At 38.5% G+C, this 25,301-nt stretch overlaps 1 protein-coding gene across 2 annotated transcripts in view; it reads left to right on the top strand.

The window, feature by feature from the left end:
• Window positions 1-25,301, top strand: part of ATXN10 (ataxin 10) — a 107,367-nt gene that overhangs the window by 12,907 nt on the left and 69,159 nt on the right. For both annotated transcript variants that reach the window (XM_075051806.1, XM_075051805.1), the window contains exons 4-5: window positions 16,313-16,409; window positions 17,350-17,514. In XM_075051806.1, the coding sequence (XP_074907907.1) occupies window positions 16,313-16,409; window positions 17,350-17,514 (262 nt within the window). The remainder of the gene's footprint in view (window positions 1-16,312; window positions 16,410-17,349; window positions 17,515-25,301) is intronic.

Below are 25,301 nucleotides of genomic sequence, written 5' to 3'. Positions count from 1 at the left end.
GAATGGAACCTGCTCGAAGGAGTTGCAGAGTGAAAGCCAACAGCTAGATGAGTGCAGGCGGTTGATGGGCAGTGATGCTTAACAAGTGTTAACAATTTGTAGCCCTTCTTCTGGGCAGTGTCAAGACTGATTTGTGTCAGATATGTCACACATACTTGTAAATGTGCTCTGTTTTCTTATTGCTACAGCAGTCCTCCCTCATTCTCTCTGCAAGAGATAGAACTTCCTGGTCAAGTAGAGAAAAATTCAAGTGCCACACTTCTTGTGACAGTATCTGAAAACTGGCTACAACTATATATGCTGAAAGTCTAGGAAGCGAGTGATTGTGTAAAGACATACTTAACCTTTTAGATTACAGAGCTTGGATATTCTTGGTGGGAAGACAGAGAAGATGACAAATGCTGCGCCCCTCTCCCCAGTTCAGAATTAATTTGAATAGGGATTGAAGATGCAGGAGCTGTACCTACTCCTGCAGAAATGCTGCATGCAAGAAGGTCCATTACATTTCTTCGTTAACTGATTTGAGACCACAGTCTTCCAACAAATAGCTAGCAAGATACTCAAAATTTTACTTTGAGTCTTAGGAAAAAAATTAAGTTTCTGCAGAGTATAGATTTAATGGAATTTTCGTAGTACCCTCTCCATATCCCTTTTGTTTTAGGTATTTTTTTTTTTAATTAAAAAAAAAAGCCTCATCATAACAAGCTTTTTTTTTTTTTCTGCTGCGGGTACAAAGACCAAGAACACTTGCCAGAGGAGCAGGCTGATGAAGCTGCCAGATGAACTTTAACTGAACTTAAAGCAGACCCAGATCTCTTAAGAGCTAAGAAGTAGTTCAGTATGTTAGGGATTGCAGCAGACATAGGAAGTATCCTTGTCAGAAGCCCAAGTAGAAAATCTCCTTCACTTCATAGCATGTGTCTTGGTTTGGTTGTGGGGTTGGGTTTTTTTTTTCCTTTTTCCTATGGCAAATCTTAAGCTTTCCAGCAGAATCTAGCGGACCTTTGGGAAGGTACGTTGAGGTTTGTCAAGATGATGGATCTTTAGATTCCAGAGTGCAAGATTTGGATTTAGGATTCATCTCTGAAATCTGGGAAAAAACAGGTAGCTTTGCTTGTCCTTAATAAAATGCAGTGAGGGCATGCCTGTTTTAAGCAAGCTTATGTTCAATAGGCTGTGTCCCATTTGATCCTTTCATTGATTCCCACCCCCACCCCATCCCGGACAGAAGGAGCTTTAATCTTTTTGTTTGTAAATAGATCTTCTCAAACCTTTCACCGCTTCAAAATATTGCCGATGCTGAAGAATGCGCTTTGAATTCCAACATAATTGCTTAAAAAGTATTTATCTGCCAAAATACTTTTCTCTCCTCTAGGATGAAAAGGCATTGAATGCCTGATAGCTGCCCTGCGTGGGACAATTTGTTGTGCAAGTCCTCTGAATGAGTTGATTGTCCTCTCTGAGTGGAACTGAGTGCAACTGCACCGTATCAGCGGCAGAGGAATACTGCGCTGTTTGTGAGTGCCTGAGAGAGGTGCTCTGAGCATCGCGCCAGCATTCCTCTGTTCCAGGCTGCTGGTGATACTTGAGCTAGCTTTTAACCAAGTAGTGCACGTATTGTTATGCTGTGCTGGTGCCATGCCCCCTAAGTTTTTAGGGGTTTTACCCTGGTTGGTTAAGCTGCATAAAAATGCGTTAATGGGAGAATGTTAACAGCATTATGTTCATGTCATGGGTACTCCTGGAGATCTCAGTCAAAATCAGGGTCCAGATATGCTAGCTGTTATACAAAGGTTTAGGTCAGTCACTGCTCTTAATGTTATGAAGTCCAGAAACGTTGGGTAAATTATAGTGAATGATAAGCTTGAATCGTTGAATAGGAATTTGAGTTTGCTCCCAATTTTCTGAAAAGTGTTCAGATGTAGTGAAACTGCTACAGATACTCTATTCAGAACAGAACTTAAAACATTCCTGTAAAAGCAGTGATGAAAGATGACTCTATGTAAATTTTGTAATACTGTGCTTATTATAGTAACTTGAGCATTTTCTGGTAGGATGTTCAGCAACATGAATATCATATGTCTAACACCTGTTCACAACTCCTTTCTTGAGGGAAGATGTGTGGGGAAATACGGAATATCTTGTTTTAAACATTTTCCAAATACTTAAAATGCCATGTACTTACAAGGGAGCTATGCAGAAATGTTTCTTGCTTTGAGCAGAAGAGGAGAAAGCCTGTGATGCTGTTCAGGTAAAGATCGCCATGATGAATCTGAAACTTCTTCAGTGCTTTTTTTTTTTTTCCTCTTCTGCCTGCCAGGAGCATTAATAATAACTTGGGTTCAGGTTCAGTTAGTGTTCTTTAAGTACATACACTGATTTGGACCTGGTCAGCTATCATGTGTATTTTCTTTTAGTTAATGAAAAAACAGTTGTTCTTGACCCATTGCTGCCTTCTGGGTTGATCATGGTCTAGGAAGAAAGTGTGTTGGAAAGTACTTTATAATCTGTCAGCGTGGAACAGAAGTACTCTGCAGAAGAAATGGTAATAAGTAACCTTGGAATTCAGAACTCTGTAAAAATAAAAACACTATCACTCCTTCATAGACATTAAAAAAAAAAAAGCATAAGGGTGTGCGTGTGCTTCAGAAATATTTAAAAGGTAAGGAACCTAGGCTATATATAGCTTCCAGATATGATATTTGTTGCAAAAGCCAGATGGGATGGAAGCATTTCATCTTTGATGAAATAACAAGACAAAAACTTTCTCCTGAGGTCTGCAGGAGGAGAACATCATACGATTGAGCAAAGAAGGATACTTGATTTCTTTGTAAACTCTTGAAGGTGAAGGCAGGCTGTGTTCAAAAAGCCACTGAATTATAACCTGTAGGACTTAATGGAGTACAAGAAAATGATGTTGACATTTTGTTATGAGAGATCCCTGAAAAGAAATGGGGAGAGATCAGAAATTCCCAGCAGCTGCATTGGGTGGCTTATCCCTTTCTAAAAAGTTGTTAATTCAGGGTCATTTTCAAGGGTTTATAGAAAAGGAGATGTTTAATCAAATGGTTTTGTTTTCCTGAAGAAGAATCTGAGCAAAACTGGGAGCTTTGAGTTGTTATGTTTGCAAAAGTATTCCTGAAAACAAAAATGAATGAATACCAGTTAAGTGATTCAAGTGATTTCTACTTCCTCAAGAGAGGCTAGGAGAAGTAAACCTTTCCGTTCTGTCCTCAGTCAGTGAAACAAAACATGGGATGTTTCTTTGTTCTGACCTGTTCCTAGTTCTGCACTCAACCATTTGCAAATTGGCATTGCACTGGAAAACTGAGACTGGGTAATTTTGAGGGTATGGAAAAGCAGGGGGAGGTGGTGGTGGTCTCAAACCTGCCAAAGAACACTAAATTGATTTTCCTTTATTCTTTTTAAATGGGCAGCCATGTGTCCTTAACCATTTCTTGATTCTTGTCAATATTTATCTATCTGTTTATTTATTTTCTTCCCCTAGAAGGCAATGGCAACAGCAGCACTGTTACTTTTGGTCCCATTAAAACAATTGTATCTTGGCAATAGGAAAATGAGCTAAAGTAAATACTCAGACCTTTTCAGAATGCATCTGAGTGGTACCTTTGCAGAACCAGTTAGTTTGAAAATGAGGGCATTTAGGGCTTATGTACTGACATAGGAGTCTGTCTAATCTATGGCCTATTTTTGATACTTTATTTTTTTCCTGCACCTTATCATTTGGAATGACAGGACATTCGGCAAAGTATTTTGAATTAACAGGGAAGAGAAACAGAGCGGTCAACTACAGAACCTAAACATTCTTTAACGAATGCCAATATTGACTGAAGGAGGCTGTCTCTTATCTTTTGTGCTTCTTTGTTATTTCCTGTTCATTCTCTTTCATGTTTCTGTTTTATTCTTTAAAAAACTTTGCATTCTGTTTTCGCTGTTTTTTGTAGGTATTTAATCATGTTGCACTGAACGGTTTCATTTCCAAATTACTGCTTGTGTTTTATATATGAAAAATAAATATTTTAAAATATACCTGGAAAGTGTGATGGAACAGTAAATTTTTTACTAGACAGACATCATAGCAAATCAGAGCAAATATCCAGAGCTCACCCAGTGCATTTGGGAAACCAGTGCTAAGTTTTATTACCTATAAACAGAGGTCTTTTTTGCTGTCTGAACAACAAGTGTCTCCACACAGGCTTGGTTATATGGATTTGATTGTAATGTGATTACAGTTGGAGAAGATGTAACTTTTAAATTGTATCCTGGAGACTCTCAAACACAATGGCTACTAAATTTAAACCAACAGGACTAAGGAAGGAAAGTTAATCCTTCCTCGGTTCCCACATCAGTCCCAGCTATATTTATCTCTGGAGGAGAATGCATACCGTTTTGTTGGGGAATTTGTTTGTTGTTCTTGTTTGTTTGTTTGTTTTTGATGGTTTTTTTGTGAGCAAATACTGTAAATTATTACGCTGCAGATTTGTTGTATGAATCATATGTTACGTGCTGATTTACATGGAATGAGGGAATAAGTGGTTATAAAGCTTGAACCGTTTTACTTGTCACACAGAGTCAAAACATCACGAGCTGTTAATAGGTGACATTTGTCAATTTATGTTCATATTCATATTAGCATTTCTTTCAAGGGAGAGGAAGTGGGAAAGAGCAGTTCCTGAATGGACCCACAGTCCATGGGGTTAATTCCCAAAAAGCAGCATAAAAGGAGCATGCCTCAGTTGCTTGGAAGAAAAGAGAACTTAAAAATCTGCAGTTCCATTTATTTTTGTATTTGGGGTTTCCTCTTGCTTACTGCTGGCATAATTAAACTACTTATGTTTTACAGCTTGCTTACATGGGATGCTAATTTAAACAGACTTTTTTTAGCCATATAAATAAGGGACAGCCCTGATCTTAAGAGTTGCCAGTTTCCATGTGTGATCTTTGCTTTGTCTGTCTAGGCTTTTTGTATGGGGGATTGGTGCCAGTACTTTGCTGCCACTGTTAAAGTAAAAACTATAATTACAGTGTCAAAATAATATTTATAGTATTTTCGGGGAATAATTGTGGGAGTGTGACGAATATATTATACTCATCAAACTTTTATGTAAACATAAGCATGAGTTTTTTATTTGAGTTATTGGTGTTGTTTTTGGCCTTTGTGTTTTTCCAATCTGTAAAAATAATATTGGGATTTTCATGGTCTTTGTAGCATTTGCAGAGTGTATGCCCTAACAATCAGTTGATACACTATCTGGTAGAAGTAAACTGCTATTTGCACTTGTATTGGGATTTTGGTTTCATGTTTCCATAGCTTAAGAAAATCCTGTGTTTTTTTGAGTTTTGCTATCCCCTAATTATTATAGCTCAGAGCATTTTACTACTTTACCAAACAGGAAAGTTTTAAGTAATTGGTTTGTTCTCTTGGTACCATTTGGGGTTGTTCGGGGTTTGGTGGTTTTGGTTTTTTTTGTTCCTTTTTGTGTTTAGCTCATTAATTTTTTTTTTTTTTTTTTTTTTTTTAAATTGAAAGTGAGTCTGGGTGCTTTTGGAAGGTGACTCTGAACATCTCCCAGAGACATCTATCCTAGGAAGCAACTACAAGGTTTTCTAACAATAGACAGTTGCCCCTTTCCTAGTTAATGGTACAGGAAGGACTTAGGCATTCTTGCTGCTGGGCAAGTTACCAGTAAGTTACCAGATACACAAATAATTCAGTCCTGCCCTATACTGCAGTTTTAACTTTACAACTGCTCTGTCTGAGCTGTGTTTTGGTGAATATTGCCACAGCTTTGTAATGAACTGTCTTCAGAACATCTACTGCAAGGATTACAGCTGTGCAAACTTCACCCTTGCTAAGCATGTCAACCTGATGCCACCTTCTGTGGGCAAGAAGGTTCTCTTGGTCCTCATAGTTTGGTCCAAAATCCATTGGAGGCTGTGGAAAGACTCTGATTTGGGTGGGCCTTGGTTCAGGTCATTGTTCCAGGTCTTTGTTCTTTGGCCTTTTTTTCAGAAACTGCAAAATAGGGAGCCAACTTTTACATTTCTTTCAGCTGTCTGCAGAAGGAACAGAGCCCAACCTGGACTAAGATAAGTCAAACTGATGAATTGTCCTTAGTTAGCAAACACTGAATTCTCTTTAGCTCTTGTGCATGTAGCATTGCCTCTGTCTGCAGTGGTTAACTCTTGCTCCATGCACTAAGAGTCCCACATTTTGAATCTTGTGCAGTGTGTACAGGCACAACTAACTGTGCCCTGCAGGGTTAGTACAGTAAACTATATTTATGTGATACAGCAGTAACTGTCATTTTGAGTAAATGCCAGTGTTGTTATTGTTTTCAGCCTCACACATCTCTTTGTGCACATGGCTTGGCTGTGACTTCTGGTATTAATATGGAAACTACACATGCCTTAATTTTTTTCTCATTTTATAACATCTGGAGTGGAGTGAAGTTTGAGGAGAGCAAGTTCAGACCCACTGAAGAAGGGCAGCTTTAGGACCAGGGACACTATTTAAATGCAACATTTTCTTATCTTAATGGACGAAAAAAAAAAAGGGGGAGTGGGGCTTTCAACAGGCCCTGGATCATCACTACTAGACTCCTGATACCACAGGCAACTGTAGTTGTAGGATCTTGTGTCTGAATATAGTAAGCTCTAGCTTGCTGTGTTTATCCCTTGTTAGTCCTTTGGAAGGCTCCCCTCTAACCTTTTCCTAACTCTGGTCTAAATGTTCTATTGAATTTGAATCCAGTGGTTCTTGATAGTGGTTTTTTTCCTACCTTGGGCTTGATTCTCTACTTGAGTCCTGTTGCTTCTGTAGTGACTGACTGATTTAAGCTGTGTTGAGCTGAATTACTTCATTTACTGTGGAGCATGAGTGTAAAAGTGTATTATTGCAGTGGCTTGTTGAGGTACAGTTTGAACTACAGATCAGATCCTGCCTAATGAGATTCATTCACCTGTCAGATACTGATGACATGGATGGTATTGGAAGCAGACTTTGAAATAGTGACGAAAACGCTGGTGCTTTCCAACAGTTCAACGTTTGTTGCATTGATGATCAAAACTGTCCTTTCCATGGTACTCATGGAAAAATGTTTTGATTGCTGTACCAGGAGACAGAGGCGGTGACTGTCTCAGAGTCAATATAAATCATTTTGCTCCTTCTAGGAGAGGGACTAACCTGAGCTAATATCCTTAAGTTATAACAATTAGCAGGCCAGTGGGCTGCCTTGTAGGTTTCCCTTTTCTTGTTGCTGATACTGCTTTTAGGCAGTGTGTGTAGCTGTTTTGTTTTTTTCTTGCTCCTGCAATTTGGAGGCTTTCTAGTACAGCCTGCCAAGATGTTGCTGATTTATGACACATGCGTAGTGGTTTTATAATGTGGACTGATATCCACTTGGAGCACAAAGGAAATGGGAGTTTGCTGATGTCTATTTAATTAGAATGGTTTCTGGTTACTTTGGTTGAGGATTGAAATGAACAGTAATGCCTATATTTCTGTGGACCTTTAAATACAGTGTTCTGTAAGCCTTTTCCTTCCTTCCTTGCTCTTTACTGTCCCCTACCCTACCAGCAAATAATGTCAACAGGATTCATAATGAGGCAGGTTTCTAATCTACATAAATACATGTGAATCAAAACTTGCAGAAATATCTGTAGATTTAAGATGGTCGCCATTGGTTGACTGTGGGGGAAAAAAAAAATTACTGTTCTATTACGGATGGAAAATTTGTTCCCTGACACCTTCTTTCGATGGAAAGGCTGTGGTGGTTTTGCTTTGCTCTGACACTGTGTGCTGAATCGGCAGCTCCCCAGGGCAGGTCTGGTGTGAGCAGGGCCATCATATTTCTGATCCTCTTACCTTGCAGCAGCTGCTCGGTGGCTGTTTCTAGCTTCCCTTTACATCAAAGGCAGGAAGAGAAACCAGTCTTCGTCTCATAACTTGCTGCTAGACTTTAGCCAGAAAAGAGTGGGCATCAATGGGGTTTGCCAATTATGTACTGTCCCTAATAGAGCCTGTTGTTATTGGCAGTGATGGGCATAGTGCAGGTCACATGCTTATTCCCTGTCTTTTGGCTGTGATGGAGGAGAAGAGATAAAGGATATGTTTATTGTAAAGATTACATTATTTTCTTACAGGATATGACCCGATCTATGTTGTTTTTGTTTTTCCCAGCAGGGACATCTGGACCATAAGATCAAGGTGGGAAGAATGGGGTAAACAAACCTTTTAATGCAGAGAGCTTCCTGAAGACAGAGTGTCCTAAATATAATGTAGGGAGAGAAGCTTAACTGTTTTCACATGTACAGAGAGGAAATGCCCGTACTAAAGAGTCTCCCCCAGAGGCCTGAGAGTGCTATAGTTCTTCCTCCAGGGAAAGTGAAGATGGAAGAGGGGTGGAAAGGAGCTGGAGGAAGATCCAGGCAAAGAGAACAATGTGAGGCATCTGCTTGTCTTCGGGTAAACTGTTTGGATAAAAATCCAAGTAGTTATAATTATGTAGAAGTTCACCATGGCGTTCTCTTGTTCTTTTGATTATCATTGCCATGGCACAACTTCCAGATCTCCAGTTACGTGAGCATTGTTCTGGTGGAAAAGGAGGGGGCTGCCTGTAACTGTGGCTTTCCAGACACAAGCTACAAGACTTTTTTTTTTTTTCCATTCTGCAGCATCTTTTTTTGCTAGCAGCTTTGGGATTGGAGAGAAATGCCTCGTGCCCGTCCTTCGCTTTTCAGTAAGAATTTTAGGGAATATTACCAGAGTAGAAAGGATAAGTTATGAGATTTGTACCAGGAGACACCAGGTTCTTTCCCTTTCTTCTGTCCTCTGGGCATACGTCATGATACAGAAGGGACTGTAACAAGGCAATGAGAAGAGGCAAGCTGCCTTTATAGGCATAAAAAAACCCAAATAAAAATAAATAGTAATGCCCAAAAGCGTGGATGCTAAAACTGTTGCTGTATAATATAATGTGGGTATGCAGGTAAAAATACTAAACCTAAGTTTACTTGTTGATCTCTGTCTATTCCAAAAGGACCATCATCCATTTATTAACCAGATACAGAATATAAATGGTCCGAGGGGAAAAAAAAAAGTCTGATATCCTTTCCACAGACTTACTGAAAAAGATCATTTAGCTTTTCTAGGGAAAATATAAGCACTTCAGTGGAAATTTTGGTTTAAATGAAACAACATCCACAGTATGCCATCAAAAATAATTGGAGAAATTTGCTCATAATCTTGGTTACATGTTAATAATTTTCTTCCTTTTTTTTTTTTTTTTGACCTGTACAAGGTATCATGCAGTAGTGTGTCATATGGTTAGATACCACGAATAACGCTTAGTGGGTGGCCAGTCCTTTTTGTTATTTTTCTTGGTTTCCTGGCATGGTTTAAGTCCAGGTTGAGACTCCCCAGTACTTCAAACTTGCTGATTTTGCTACAACAGGGTCTTTAAAGAGACATTGTCTGTTAGATTTAGGCTCAACTTTTAGGTTGATTCAAGAAAAAGATTTTACATCCTAACACATGCAGGAAGCTTATAAATGCAGTTCCCAAGTCTGCAAGCACTTACACGTGTTTTACTTCACATAGGAGAGTAATCTTAGGCATGTGTTTTTGCTACTTGTGGGGATGTAACAGGAGTCCCATTTATTATGCCTTTAGACTTTAATAGATAATTTATTAAAGAAATGAACACACTGATGATGTTTACTTTCTAAAATAAAATGATTCAATTAAAATACCAGAAGATAAAGAGAACAGTCCTGTTACTGTATTTAATAAGCATTGCTAATGCTCTGTGAATCTGAATCAGAATGAAACTGACCTCAAGTCAGGCAGCGGGCTGTCAAACTGACACTTTTCCTGGTAAATGCACAAATACATTTTTTTGAATCTATCATTATGAGATCTCATTAGAACTTAATTTGCATCAGAGGCTAATTTGATGAGTGGTCTGATGGTTTCTTCCAGCTCTGTTCTAGTTTGCTTGTAACTCCACGTTTTTAGTAGCGTGGTGGGGATTTTTCTTGCATTTGAGTCAAATTGTCCTTTTTAGTAAGAACAAAGTGTTGATATTTTGCCTAGACGTTTATCTTCCAAGTACAGAATGGTTGCCCAGTCACTGCACGTAATGTTCTGTTAATATTAGAGTTGGCATTTCTGAAGGGAAAGAAAAAAAATTTAAGAGTGTTACTTTCTTTTGGAGGTGGAGGAGATGAGGAGTGGGAACAGAAACTTATTAAACACAACATTCTTGGTATTCCACAGATGGTAAAAATGGGTTACTAGTCTGCGCTGCAGCAAGTGCAGTATGATCAAGGTGGAAATATAATCGGTAGCTAGACATTCATTTTATTTACAGAAATAAAATACTAAGCACTATTTTAAATAACTTTAAATGATAGAGCCCATATATGTATTGTACATTCAGTCTGAGTAGTCTAGACAGACTGTTTTCCAAGGAAAATACGTTTTCATCAGTATTTGTGGTATGATTCATGGTGGTGAAGAGGCAAATAACTCTTTTTTATTGACTGGAAGTTGCTTTAACTTGCAGCCACAAGGAAACAAGTCAATGACCGGATGATAGTGGTGGAAACTGACATTTTATAGTAATAGAGGTCTACACCTTATGCTGAGTTGAAGGTTTTATTTTTCCAGGGATGGCAATATATCACAAAACATTCTGCCATTGTTTACAAACAACCAAAGGTGGTCTGTGTAATGGCTCACAGTCCACAATTTAGATTTGCAAAGCTCACAGGAGGCTTAAAAGGTGTACAGGCTGTCGGGAGGCTGTGATTTGGTATAAGTACTTGTAAACCTTTGTGCATGCCCCCAGTGTAGAGGGGGCACTCCAGCAATATCTTTCATGCATAGTTAATGGTTAGCAAAGTATTAAAGAGAGATATGCAAGTTTCCTAACCTTATGTTTGCAGTCTGGCATGTGATATTGTACAGCTTCATACATGCTTTCATTGGATTTATTTTATATCTCTGTGTAACTCCAGTAAAGGCAGAGGATTGTACTTATAACTATCTCTGTGCTGTCTGTCCCAAATAAAAAGAATGGAAATCTCCTCTTATGACTGTTGTAAGCCTCTGCAGCTAAGGTCAAGGTTTTTCATAGTGATTGGTGAGCAAGTTCATGGCCTCCTGTTCTTGACTAGCGAAATTGTAGTAGGACTTTGAAAGGTAAGTCTGATTATCCACCAGGAAAAAAACTCATATTCTGTAAGGAAGCTGTAAAAATGTGTATGAATATAAACATTTAAATAATACACACTACAGCAAAATATGTTGCATAATGTCATAATGCTTGTGTGTAGCAATCTAATCAGGAAAGATACTGGGGGGGGAGAAATTGCAGTTAATCTTGTTGATAGAGGCTTACCAGCAATAAACTCTTCTAACTTCATTACTGGAACTTTAATAATTTTTTTGAAATATTTTCACCTTACCATGTGGAACAGAAGGAAACAATATATTGCATTTTAAAATCATAATGCTTAAAATCTTTGTCCTAATAACTTCAAGGATTTAGGTTTTCATCTAATACTCAGTCTGATTCTGCAAATGACACTGTGTGAAACGACGTCTTTGTGAGGAGCAAGACGCAAGGTCAGGCCTGTGAAAAGTTCATTTGTGTCCTTCAGATCATCCGGGTAGTAGTGCAATATAATCGTGAAATGAAAAGTGTGCGCTAGAGCTTGGTTCAGTTAGTGTGTGATTGTAAGAGACTGAAAGGAAGAAATGGAGCTGTGATCTTGAAGGTACTGGACTGCTGGAGTGCATTTTAAGTCATCCTCATGCAGGGCTGTAAAGTATCAGCTGCCTCACCTTGCATGGGTGGCATTGAGCAACTCTAAACGATCAGTTTACATGTAGACAGACATTTAGGTACCAGAATTCATAAGGAAAAGTGTCAGTGTTTCCCCTTGTACCTGTTGCTCTGTTGTATAAAGAGGGTTTTTTTGTAGAACTTAGAAAATTCTCCATAACCCATTGCAGGCTGGTTGTGAAAGCAACATGTAATCTAAGTATTTGCATTTGCAAAAGAACATCGTGCTTTTATAGGAACCATTGAAATCTTAATGGGGGAAAAATATCTTCAGCTCTAGGGTCGATATGTGTATCAGAAGTTACATCTTAGTACATGTAACTTCACAGCGGTTGACCATCAGGTTAAAAATAGCCTTGTGACCACACACAGCGTAATGGTTTTTAAATTAAAATTTAGTTGTGCTGATAGCTACAGAAATATTTGTTAAAGTCAGTGCTTATAGACACCAGCAGCTAGGGGGTGGACTTAAGATGTTAAATAAATCAGTCCTATTGAAAAGACATACTTTTTAAATAATTGTTATGAGTAGTATTTCCCAAATACTAGCTAATGCAGCTGGAAAGAGTGGTTGACCGTTATTTTTAGTTTCATAAAGATCTGTACATTTGCAGGTAAAAAAATGAAATAGTCGTCTTCCTTTTTTCTTTCTTTTTTTCCTTCCCCTTTTTAGAAAGCACATGGCTTATTGAATGGATGGCAGAATAGTTTCAGCTGGTATACTGTGTGGAAGTCTGTCTTAGTCGGTGTCTAGATTTTCTTGCTTTTGCTCTAAGGACAATGAAATTGTTGGAAAGGAGAAAAGCAGTATCTGTATTCTACAGATTTCTAAGCACAGTAGAATCATATGTTGCAGCAGTCAAGTCCAATAGAGGTAAACCAAAAAAGAATCATGGAAATTGAATCCTAAGAAGAGAGTTCCATAGTTGGGAATGCAATACTTCACTTGTAGCATTTGCATTTTTTAACACATGCATACCTTGCTGTGAATTAACAGCTCTAGTTGGATTTTTTGTGGGTTTCTTTTTTTAAATCATAAATACCAAAGTGTAGATTTCCAATGGTCATATCAAAATTCAGTGTCACTTGGTAGCTTGGTGCTAGGCTAGTATATTTTATCTGGAATCATCTTTGGAAAAAAACACTGCATATGAGACATTTGCATACTCTAAGACCAGCAGGTGCACCTGTGGGGTTTTGAGGGGGAGTATTTGTTTGGGGTTTTTTTTTAAGCATAACCATGCAGATGCTACTGTGATGTGATTCACAGAACATGTTGTGATGAGCTACTCTAGTTGTGGTGCTGTAATGACTTTTAATGCTGTTTGCTCCTCTTCATCATTGACTTTCCATCTGTGACTGCTGGACATGGCACATAGAATCGTAGAATGGTTTGGGTTGGAAGGGACCTATAAAGATCATCTAGTCCAACCTGCCCACCATGGGCAGGGATACCTTCCACTAGACCAGGTTGCTCAAAGCCCCATCCAACCTGGCCTTGAACACTTCTAATGATGGGGCATCCACAGCTTCTCTGGGCAGCCTGTTCCAGTGTCTCACCACCCTCATCATAAAAAAACTTCTCTTATATCCAATCTAAACCTACCCTCTTTCAGTTTAAAACTGTTGCCCCTTGTCCTGTCACTACAGGCCCTGGTAAAAAGTCTCCCTCTCTCCATTTTTATAAGCTCCCTTTACATATTGAAAGGTTGTGATATGGTCTCTTTGGGAGCCTTCTCTTCCCCAGGCCGAACAACCCCAACTTTCTCAGCCTGTCTTCACAGGAGAGGTGTTCCAGCCCTTTGATCGTTTTCGTGGCCCCCTGTGGACTCGCTCGAACAGGTCCGTGTCTGCCTTGTGCTGGGAACCCCAGAGCTGGACGCAGAACTCCAGGTGGAGTAAGTCTGTCCAGCTTGTTGGTGAAGACCCTCTTGTCCCACTTGGTCGGGAGAATCTCCTCAGCTCCCAGCAGACCTGGCTTCTCAGAAGTAGATCCCTGATCACAGAAGCCAAAACATGAGTGTTCACTCTCAAGTACATGAGCCGTATTTGGCATATGTCATTGACCTGGCATCACACAAAGTACTCTGAAATGAGTTGCAGTTTTTTGTAATAGGAATTACTTTTTTTTTTTAATAGGGAAAAGGAGTTTAGGCACTGCAGCAGCAGTGCAGCAGTTACCTTGTAGTTGTGACAGAGCACATGAATTGATTGGACGGATTGTGCGCTAGGTCCTGTTGTGTGTAATCTGTACTCCTGGTGTAGCTCAATTACCTCAGGTGTTTGTAGAATCACATCTTTTTTTAATTGCTGAGATTCATCACATGAGATTACTTGCACGAGGAAATGTTGCATTATCAGGACATCTTCTTTTTCTGCTTACTTGTGAGTAGATAACAGTAGCTTTTCTCACAGATTATCTGCTTGCCCATGTATTGAATTGTGTCCTCTAATTAAAGGAAAAAATTTAACCCTTACTGGTTAAAAACCAGTACTTACAGATTAAACTGTTTGGGTTTTTTTTTCGATAGTACATCCACAGAATCATGACCTTTTCCTGGATCCTTCTTGTTTGTTCAAAACATCACAATTGAACAAGGGCAGTGTTGGTTGCTTTCACAAATACTAAGACTCCAATGTGTGATTAATAGAGAATTTTTAGATATTTATTATTGTATTGCAAATGTGTTCATAGCATTTCATCTTTGTTACAGTAAGGATGGCAACTTCTTTTTAAAAGATCTTTAACTTTTTTTTTTTTTTCCTAGTCTGTAGTATTTTTTTGACAGCTTAATCTCTAATGGCCAAAATGTGATTGATAGCTGGAAAAGGTCAAACAAATTCAGGTAAAGGTTGGAGTATAATCAACCAACTTCATGTTTCTCAGAGTAGAGTAGGTAAGGCATTCACGCAGAGAAATAATACCCTATTCCTAGGATTTACTGCCTCGTTAGTTTCTTCTAGCAGGGAAGTATTTCCATAAAATGTCTGCTAGAAAAGTAGCGTGCCCATGCTTGCTGTCCTTCAGAAAAATTCTGAGTAAGCAGGATGGGAACCAGATGGATGGGAGAAGCGGAAGCATAACGACGAGCAGAAATAATAAAAAAGTGCAGATGTGCAGTGAGAGAGAACAGAGATCTTAAGAGCTAAAGCATAAAGGAGATGATTCAGAATGCATTATGGAGAGGACATGCGTATTTTGGGCTTAAAAAAATATATATGGAAAAAAAAAAAGTTACTATTCCCTAAGCCCAAGTGACCTCATTTTAGACTTGCTTTCTTTTTGTTCCCGAGAGGACATATATGCCCAGACCTCTGTAGGAAATCTGGCTGCCAGCTGGCACAGCACCTTTCAAAGAGACCTAATTTTATATTTTCAGAACCTGGAAATATCAGCCACCTCCATCTGTAATAAGCTGGTGTTTGTAATATCTATTAAACTGCATTGTAACATTTAAGTTTCTTTGCCAACCTATTAATAAGGGCCAGGCTATTGAGAGCTGTCAGTAGGGCCAAAAAAAGTGGTTTAATTTTGTGAGGTCTGTGGGTTCATGCTTTTATTTTGCATGAATTTACATCTTTTGGCACGCTTCAGGATATTAACTTGTATGATGAAATGTCATCTTCCCATATTTTAAGTCTGTATTGAGAGGAGGCTGGAATAAACCCTTTGTAGTAGTAGAAGTCTGCTGTATTAAATCCAGTGATAAAATTGGAGGCAAAGTTACTTGGAGTGCTGGCTTTAATTTTTCTGGGATAGAAATCAGAAAGTATTAAGCACATCATCATATTATATAATGATTTGTCCAGCTACATAGAATTTAATGTGGGTAGCGAGGGAACAGATTCAGTTCTCTTGCTCTGGCTCTACCTGCTGCAACAAAATTTTCAAGCCGTCTCTGGCCAGCTTAGGGAGGGTGCCTGGGGAGCTCTCTTCGTAGCAGGCAGAGCTGCTCTTGCAGAGTTCAGGTGATGACAGGCAGCCTATTTGTGTTAATTTAATACAAGGAAGAAAGCCATCTCAGATCTGGAAGAGGCAAAATGGGCACTGCCATGGGGCAGCCACTGGTTCAGCACGGGTCTGCTTCAGTTTGTGCTAACTGTAGCTCCAAGCTTTCACTAATTTCAGTCTGTCTTAAACCTTGACAGAGTCAATCAGTTCTTGTAATCACTAATGACCAATGTTTAATATTCCTGTAAGTCTGAGGAAAAAAATTGATGTGTTTTGGGTATAATTCTAGAATACTTTGTAAAACTATTTGCATTACAAGAGAAAATGCAAATATCTATGTACAATAGCAGTGAAATACTGCATCCAAATCTTAATTTAGATGGATTCTGTAGTGTATAGCTGTTACGTTGAAGTTTGTCATTTATATGAAATTTATTAGTGTTTCTTTGAATTCCTGTTAATATATTTTCTGGGGTTTTTTTTTCAGCTCTTCGCTGTAGTCTTCAGTTTCTTGGAAACATTGCAGCAGGAAATGGAGATTCCCAGAATAGCATTTGGAAGTGTGCTTTCCCAGATCTCTTCTTGTAAGCATGGATGCGGGTTTTTTTTCTAATGTAATTTCTGTGGTTGTATTCAAATCTTTTGTACATGATAGTTGTGCCTCTACTAGCACCATGAAGCTTTGAAAAATAACTTTGGTGAGAATGGGATAGTTGAGACCATATCCTGTAGATGGTTGGTTTTTTTTTTTTGGTAGTCAACCGCAGGGGTCAGGACCTTTAAAAACCTGCTTGTTCTAAACTAACAGTAAATTGATTTCATCTAACAGAAACTGGAAGAAAACTCTATTTCAAATTATGAGCTGCAAACACAAGCTTTATTTCAGAGGTGTTTTCAAGTAGTTAGACTCACTTCCAAGAATCATAGCTTTTTCTTTATTCACTTTGCTGCTGTGCAGACCTGTCAGTACTTGTGCATCAGCTGGAATCTACAAAAGTGACTTAGTTTTTGTGTCTTCCAATACTTTTGCCCCCCTCCTAACCTCACCAGAATATCTTCCTGGAGGTTTGATGACACATGTGTAACGAAATATTACATAAACGATTTTGTGCAGATACACGACAATATTGTTGATGAGTTTGGCCAAAGTTTTCATATTGAGCTAGTAACAACGGCGCATTCATTGAATTTGATAATCATTCTGAGTGTGTTTTTGGAGCCTGCTTGTCAGCACTGGATGTAGAACGACCTTATGATAGTAGAGGCAGATGGTTATTATGGTTTCATTCAATCTCTAGATCTCCAGTTAGTTCCAGTTTAGCATTAGCATCTGTTAAGTTTGACCTTCAGCTAGGAGTTGGATGTTTTTGTTTGCAGATGATTCCTATCCCTCTTAGGCAATGACAAACTCATGATTCTCTAAAAGACAGCAAAGAAGAACAACTCAACGAGCTGAATGCCACTATTCTGTTTTTCCAGGGTCAGTTTTAACTTATTTTCTTAACTCCTTATTTTCTCTTGAAGGACGTGCCTAGCATACAGTGATGAGAAGATTGTTGCCTATTGTTGTATGGTACTGTTCACCTGCCTTAATTCAGAGAAGGTGAGAGAACTACTGTATCCTGGGAACTTGACTGTGGCTCTTCAAGTCCTGAAAGTCTACAAAGAGCAGCTGGAGTCTGAATGGTCGTATGTATCTTTAGATTTTTTTCCCCTCTTAATTAGATGTTTTTCTAGTGTAAATCACTGTATTAAAATGTCTAAATTTGTGACACTGCTAAGTAGTAAATGAAGATCTATTTAGAAGTTAGTAATTTGGTATAGAGATTATTTTCATGATACTTTCGCTGACTTTTGATTGCTGGTAAAATAAGACTACATATTTGTTGAGGATATAGACAGGAATTTTAAGATCATGGTCTTTTGGGGTTTTTTTTGTTGTTTAGTGAAACAGGGTTCTAGAATGTAAACTACTTTATACTTGTGTGCTGGTTTGTGGAGATTTTGGAGATAAAGTTAACGCAGAATCTAGTCTTACAGACTTCAGTTATTGGGTCATGCTAGGAAGACTTGCATGACCAGTGCTTGTGAGTGCTACATAAAATGTGGGGTTTTTTCTTCTTCTTTTTTTTTTTTTTTAAACAGATCCGTTGTCTAGTGCAACATGCAATCACTTTTATACCAAAACAGAGAAGACGTTTTGTTTGTGAATCTTGCACATTTCATTTTCATACTTTAAGAGCACCTAATCAGTGGTTTTGTTCCATTGAGCTTTTATATTTTTTGCTAATGGCCATTCTTGTAAATATTGTTGTCAGTTATGCATATGAGGAATGTTCTGCCCTGCATCAGTAAGGATGCACATTCAGTTAATTGTTATATGATGCATTCCAAGGGCGGGGGGCAGGGAGGGGAGGATAGTTTGTATGTTTTTGTAGCCTTCTTTTGAAGGTCATCTTTCTAACTACATTTTGAATTTAAACAATTGTCAGGGGTTTACTAGTTATTTGGGAAGTCTCTAAACAGAATTAAGATGATTGAATGAAAAGCAAATGTCATTTAACAGTTTGCTTTTGTACTGAAAAAATGAAAAAAAATTGTTTGTGGCTGGGCTTTTTTCATAACCAGGTCAATTTGCTTAGGACATAAATAGTTTTCAGAAAGCAAACTCAAAGTTTCAGGGTCAGTTGACCAGACTTCTATTTCAAAAGTGACAAACTGAATCTTTAGTTTTGGCATCTGTCAATATAAACACATGTGAAAGATTGCTTTTCAGGTAATTCTCTTGATTGTCCTTAATTTTCTTTATGTATTGAAGATATGCTGAAATGTATTTTGACTGAGATATGAAAGCCAGGGAGAGCTGGAAGAGGTTGTCATGGTGTTAAAATTATATTTTGAAGGTAACTGCAGAATAAATGCAGCATCAAAATAAATGCCGAGGTATCCATTTCCCTGATCTTTCTAGTCTGAAGTGCGTTCTGTTGATGTTAAAATGAAAATGTCTCACCTCCACTGTGGATGTTTGATGTGGGTTAGAAACGGTCTCCCTTCAGAGTAGTCTTGAAATTGAAATGGGTCAAACTTCTGTACAAGATATAAGACCGTGATGAAGGAAAAGAGATGGCTAGAAAAGAGTAATCCTAGTCCTGCCATAAGGCAGTTGCAGAATGTTTGTCCTGTAATTCCTGTCAGAAGGCTGAGTTCCTCATACATGGAATATACAAAAAAGCATTGGAATATCTTCCAGGCATTAACTAAATAATACATTTGGTTTTCATTCATATTTTTTTAACATTGGCTAGTTAAGTCTCAAAGCTCGTTACCAGTTTTCCTAACTGAAAGAAAAAGTAATGAGTTTGTAGTGTACAATTCTTGGCATTTTATATAGTCATCTTGAACCAACTCATAAATGGAAATCTTTCAATAATGTTGGCACTATTTTCACGTCAACACAAGTAAAGTGCATTCACAAGTGCAAAATCTAAACCAAAAAGTGTATTGCAACAGTGCAATATGAAGCATTGAATAGGTACTCAAACAGCATTACCTTGAAAGTAAAAAAAGATAATTCCTTGCTAGGAAAGGCTGATTTTTCTGTCTCTTTGTAGCTCTAGAGCCTTTTTGTGATTCATCTTGTACCCCTTTCCCCCCGTTTCTTGATCCTCACTTCATTTGTTCTTCTAATACTCCATTTCTTATATCTCCCATCTCAAGAAACACATTTACTCTCTGGTTCTCCCTTGTGTTTATATGTTCTTATTGTGAGATAATATTTGTCATGGATGAGGGTAATTTAAATGGCAAAATATGTTCTTTCTTCATATTAGACTTTTTTTAAAAAAAGGAAGTGATTTCAACCCTGAAAGGAACTATGATATTTATGTATTAGAATACATGTAGTATCTTTGGTCTACTTGGTGCAGAGAGGGAGGTAAGAAAGTAACATTTTTTTATTTAAAATTTAAAAAAAAAAAACAAAAGGTTGGTGTAAGGTTTGTTTTTCATATTTTCAATGGAAATCTGCTAGCATATGCTATTCCTTACGCAACACTGATTTTAACGAAGTCTTTTTTTTCTGGTTTTGGTTATGATTTTTCTGTGTCTCAATTTTTTTTTTCTTCCCTCTTCCAGTTAGCCATAGGTCAGTGTGTTACACTAATGTAATGCTTTTTTCTTAGACCATACATGCATCTTGTGAGCCTGTACTGCATGGTGTATTTCTATGTAGTTAAAGGTTTGGAAGAGCCTACAAAGTTAGTAGTCTTGTTACAAGTAGAACAATCATTGCTAAGTCTTGCAATATCTTTTTTTTTTTTTTTTTTTGCAAAGTATCAAGAGTTTTTTTTCTTGTTCTCTTGGCAGTATTAATGCAGCATGTATTTTATAGGCAACAAGTTGTTCTTCGTGTAGCTTTAATCACAGAGGATATTCACTGAGTCCTGTGAATAACTGACTACATTTTCAGAAGGTATCTGCAGCTTGTATCTCGGATTCTTTGCATTTTTCTATCATTCTTCCATTTGTAAAGCACATACTGTAAGAGCATTTACAAGTAATACACCTGATGTCACACAGCTGAACCTCCCAATCCAAATAGTTTTCTTTTTTTTTTTTTTTTTCTGTATAGAATATTAGAATAGAATTGGTTTGTTTTGAGGGTAGCCTTGAGTTGAGTCTGAAAGCCTGTTTTTTTTACTAGCACTAATCCTTCTGTACGATAAATGTGGATGGATATAATCATGTAATGTAATGATGATACCTTCTATTGCTTGCTTGCTTTCTTACCTTTTTCTTATTGCTAAGCAGCAGGAAGCAAGCTAGACAGCTCTTGTGCTGACTTTCTTGTGTCCTGCCTACTCCAGTGGTTTTCTCTGCCGGCCCTCTGAATTTAGGGGAAAGCTCAATTGATGCTGGTCATGTTGCATCTGTTTTCTGTAGGAAACTGTTGTGAACTTTTCGCTGCTCTCCATTTAGTAGTGTAAAGTGCTGCTCTGTTCCTGTGATCAGAGTGAGCAGGCAATGTCCAGAAATGGCCTCCTAACACTACTTAGCTGTGAACAGAAAAGCTGAACAGTAAACAGGATTACTTATTTTGGTAGAAGTAATGTTATTTACTTTGGCTGAAGACAGCTGAAGATTCTTGTCTTGAATATAAGAACACTTTTTTGACAATAAGTGAAAAGCTAAGCTTTGTCCTTGGGTCAGCGTTGGTCCTGACATGTAGTAATGCTGTCTCTTTAGGACAGCTTTTGAAATTGTGTAGGTTTGCATGTGCCTTATGCTGATAATAGCTATTCTTTCATTAGACCCTTCTATTTCTGAAACATTTTTGGATAACTAATGAATTGCAGTTTTCTGCAATTAGGTGTGTGAAAGATAGTCATTGCTGCTTTGAGGGTATGTTTAGAATAAGTTTAGACCCTGGTGTATTGCTGCTCTTGCTTTGGTGTCCATTTTTATCATTGCATATAATCTTCCTGGTTTGAACTAATTCTTGGTTCATTACTAAAGCACTTCCTGTCCCCCCAGATTGAGGGACTATGTTATTTTCTGATACAGAAGAGTATGTGTGAGATACAGTCAGGTAAAAGTGCATAAAAAGATTTCTGTCCCTTTTCTTATGAAGTCAAAGCTAATCTTTGGGCGCCTCTCTGGCTGGACTGTAGAAAAAATATTTTTTTTTGTCAGCAATTCATTGAGAATTTGCAGCTGTACTTCAGTTCTCACTGAAGTACATACCACTAGGATTGCTTAAACGAATTTACATACCCGCGGTATTTGCAACAGAGCCAGTACTCTGTTGTAAAGATTTGGGTACCTTGCGCCACAGCTAACAAAGTGCACAGCAACCATTTTTAAGCGGCTGTTACAGCATTATATGGCTGAGCCGAAATACAAACTGTTCTTCTTCCAGAAGGTTATGCTCACTGCTGGACTCATGAATGACTAAAATTAACATGTTCTTACTTTTAAAGTTAAAAATATTGCTTAATTCCTGCCTACCTTCTTGTCTCTCAGCTGGAGTATCTGGTTTCGTATTACACCAAATAAAAAGTGAATGCCACGTGTGTTTATTCCTCTTGGCTGGGCTTTCTTGCTGTCAAATGCTGCTTTTAGGTATTGAAAATCTTTCTTGGAATAACCAGGCGAGTTTTGGTTATAGGCAAAACTTTTATTCGTTATTTTATTCCCTTTTCTTTTATTGTGCGCTGAAATTTATGACTTAATGTTCCTCTAAGTTAGTATCCAATGAATTCCACAAATAAACACTTACGATGCTCAAGTTATTTTTGTAGTTTCTGCCATGAACCATTAGGACAGAGAGAGGACATCCAGGACAAATATTTGGATATAAGGCCATTGGCTGAACTGTAGTCTCTCCCATGGGGTCCTCACTACTCCATTCGGCTAGCACATGTTGGGTTTTCTACTCTTCACCTATCGCAGGAGGGCAAGCACATCTTTAAAATCTTTTCTTGGTGAATTGGCAATTCCTCCTCTGTTCGTGATCCCACATTCATGTTTAGAATCCAGTTTTCTGTCTCCAAGCTAGAAAAGTCCTTAGGGAAAGTTCAGGACAAACTTCTTTCCAAGTGTGATGCCTTTGGCTTCTCCCTCCAATCTCACAGCAGTTCTGGAGGGAGATTTTGTCAGAGGAAATCTGAAATAATTCTGAGCAGTTCCTCAGAGCTGCTTTTTTAGAAGCAGCTGTTGTTAGCAGACCTTTTGCAGTTCCTCTACTGTCTGCCGTAAACCCCTCTCCCAGTTAAAGAGAGCGGAGGAAGCGTCTTTAAAGGCAGGACATAGCTTTCTCGAATTTTCCTGTCACATTTGCCTGCTTCTCAAATCACAAGACGTTTGGTAGAAGACAAGGATCTCCTCCTATTGGGGAAGAAGGAATGTCTGAAGTGTTGGCTCTGCTTCCTAAGAGGGGTGGGTTATGGGAGAGAAGGCCTCAGTTTAGCGACTTCTGAATCTAGTCAGTGATGGAAAGGCAAGCCATCCACTTTCTAAGCAGTTTTTGAAACAGAGAGCTGTTTTTCAGATCAGCATAGTGACATTTTGAGACCTTAAGCACTGGTGCATTTTTAAAACGTGTTTGTAGATTGACAGCGTAACAAAAATGGCCTCAGAACTTGGAAGAAAGGGAGGCAACAGTGCTGTGATGCACACTTAAGTGTGTCTTCATGAGTGATATGCTTTTTAGTATGTATTTTCTGTGGCATGCTATAAGCTAAGAAATAGTTAATAAATTTAGGAAGCAAGTCAGTTCTATAAGGAATGCCCTGGTAAAATTTTGTATTCAGTCCTTGTATGATCATACCTGTTAATCCAGACCAGATGGTCCGAAGGTTCATTTCATTAAGCTTGTGGTTACTTGTAAGCATCAGAAATGCTTCTATCTCTGAAATCTGTGAAGTTGCAGAATGTAATTCACACATTTAATAAATATTCTCTTGATTTAAGAACTCCTCCTCTTTCTCTTTTAGAAGCTTGATCCTCTAAACAGCTCCAAGATTTTTTTAATGTTCCTACCTTTGCCATTTTTAATACTAGATGCTGAGTGGCATTTTAAAATAGTATTAATTAACATATATTAGACATTGTATTTTTAAACTTCTAGTCAACACAGCTCCTGGACTTGTTTCAGGCTAGCAGTCCTGTAATCTTGAATACTAGGAGCTCTTCTGAGGCTGCTGCTGCTGCTGGTTGTCCTGGTTTCAGCTGGGATAGAGTTAACTGTCTTCCTAGTAGCTGGTACAGTGCTGTGTTTTGAGTTCAGTATGTGAAGAATGTTGATAACACTGATGGTTTCAGCTGTTGCTCAGTAGTGTTTAGACTATAGTCAAGGATTTTCCAGCTTCTCATGCCCAGCCAGGGCACCTGACCCAAACTGGCCAACGGTGTATTCCATACCATGGGACGTCCCATCCAGTTTAGGAACTGGGAAGGGGGGGGCAGGGATTCGCCGCTCGGGAGCTGGCTGGGTGTCGGTCGGCGGGTGGTGAGCAATTGCCCTGCACATCATTTGTACATTTCAATCCTTTTATTACTACTGTTGTCATTTTATTAGTGTTAGCATTATTATTATTAGTTTCTTCTTTTCTGTTCTATTAAACTGTTCTTATCTCAACCCAGGAGTTTTACTTCTTTTCCCAATTTTCTCCCCCATCCCACTGGATGGGGGGGGGAGTGAGTGAGCGGCTGCGTGGTGTTTAGTTGCTGGCTGGGGTTAAACCACGACACTGGTCTAACTCCCAAGAGCAATGATCTGAGGAGGCAGATTGTGTATCTCCAACTGAGGTTCTTAAAAACATTGCCTGACTGGCTGTATACCCCTTTGTTTTATAGCTTTTGGCTAAAATCTTAGAGCAAGAAGAAACTGAAGTTTTCAGGGCTGAAAGCCGTTGAAACTTACCTGTCTTGTCCTGAATGTTTGGATCTGTGGTTGGGCTTGCGAAGAGTGCCCAGAGCTTGCTGCTCTCAGAACGTTTCAAGGAGTATGATGTTACAGAATATACTTCAAAGTATATGTCTTTACAAAGACACTGGCTCTGCAGAAACAAGTTAGTTTCCTTTCTTTGATTTGATTTATGGCGTACACTAATTAAATGATCCTATCTCCTTGATGGTTCTTTGCTGTGCAGTTGTCTTCTAGAAAACGTGTTGTTCTTTGCAGCATGCAGCTACTATCTAGGTTATTAGCTTAAGAATCAATACCCTCTAACTTTAGTGAAAAACTTCTGTGCTGCTACAGCCTGGTGTGTGAGTGACCGTTCCTGCCCTATCTGTAGTCCTGACACCTTGTCCTTTATTGTAGGCTCCCCCCTTTCAGAGGTTGGTTATTAGCTGTTGCTTCCAGTTTGCTCTGCTCATGATCACAGCTGTGGGATTAGCATTCCCTCTAAAATACTTCCCTGCACATGGAAAGTTTTTAAACCTCTCAACTTCAGTTCTGTTGCTTCCACCCTCTTGTGATCTTTTTTTTTTCCTTTTAGTGTTATTTAGTTCCTTTCTGTCTGCTCCCTAGGAGCAGAAGATGTGTCTCTCGAACTGTGATCAGTCTTTCTACATTATGCATCTTTTGGTTCCACTTCTTCCACCCAGTGTTCATCTTCTGTTTCTGCTCAAAGGAATGAGCATGGTTTTCAAGCCCTTGTGAGACAATTTATTTTCTGTATGTCTTCCATCTTTCCAATATGCATGCCTCTCTAATGGTATGCCGATTTAATTCTTCTGAAGTGTTGACATACTAAGTTGAACATATCTTAAACATGTAAGCAAATGTAAGCTTACTCCGTAAGCTAATTCTCTTTTTCCAGTGCTGCTTGCTTTCAGCGGCTGCTGCCTATGACAGGATGCTATCAGGGAATTGGACATATCATTCCTTTAGGAAACAAAGCTGGAATACACTGTTCAGTAACTAAAATGTATTTTCTACTCACTCTATTTCTGTGTGATTACTACCAAGG

This window comes from Buteo buteo, chromosome 19 (assembly GCF_964188355.1).
Source record: "Buteo buteo chromosome 19, bButBut1.hap1.1, whole genome shotgun sequence".
Classification (NCBI taxonomy): Eukaryota; Metazoa; Chordata; class Aves; order Accipitriformes; family Accipitridae; genus Buteo; species Buteo buteo.
The sequence above is the reverse complement of the archived record's forward strand: the minus strand, read 5'-3'. Positions and strand labels throughout refer to the sequence as shown.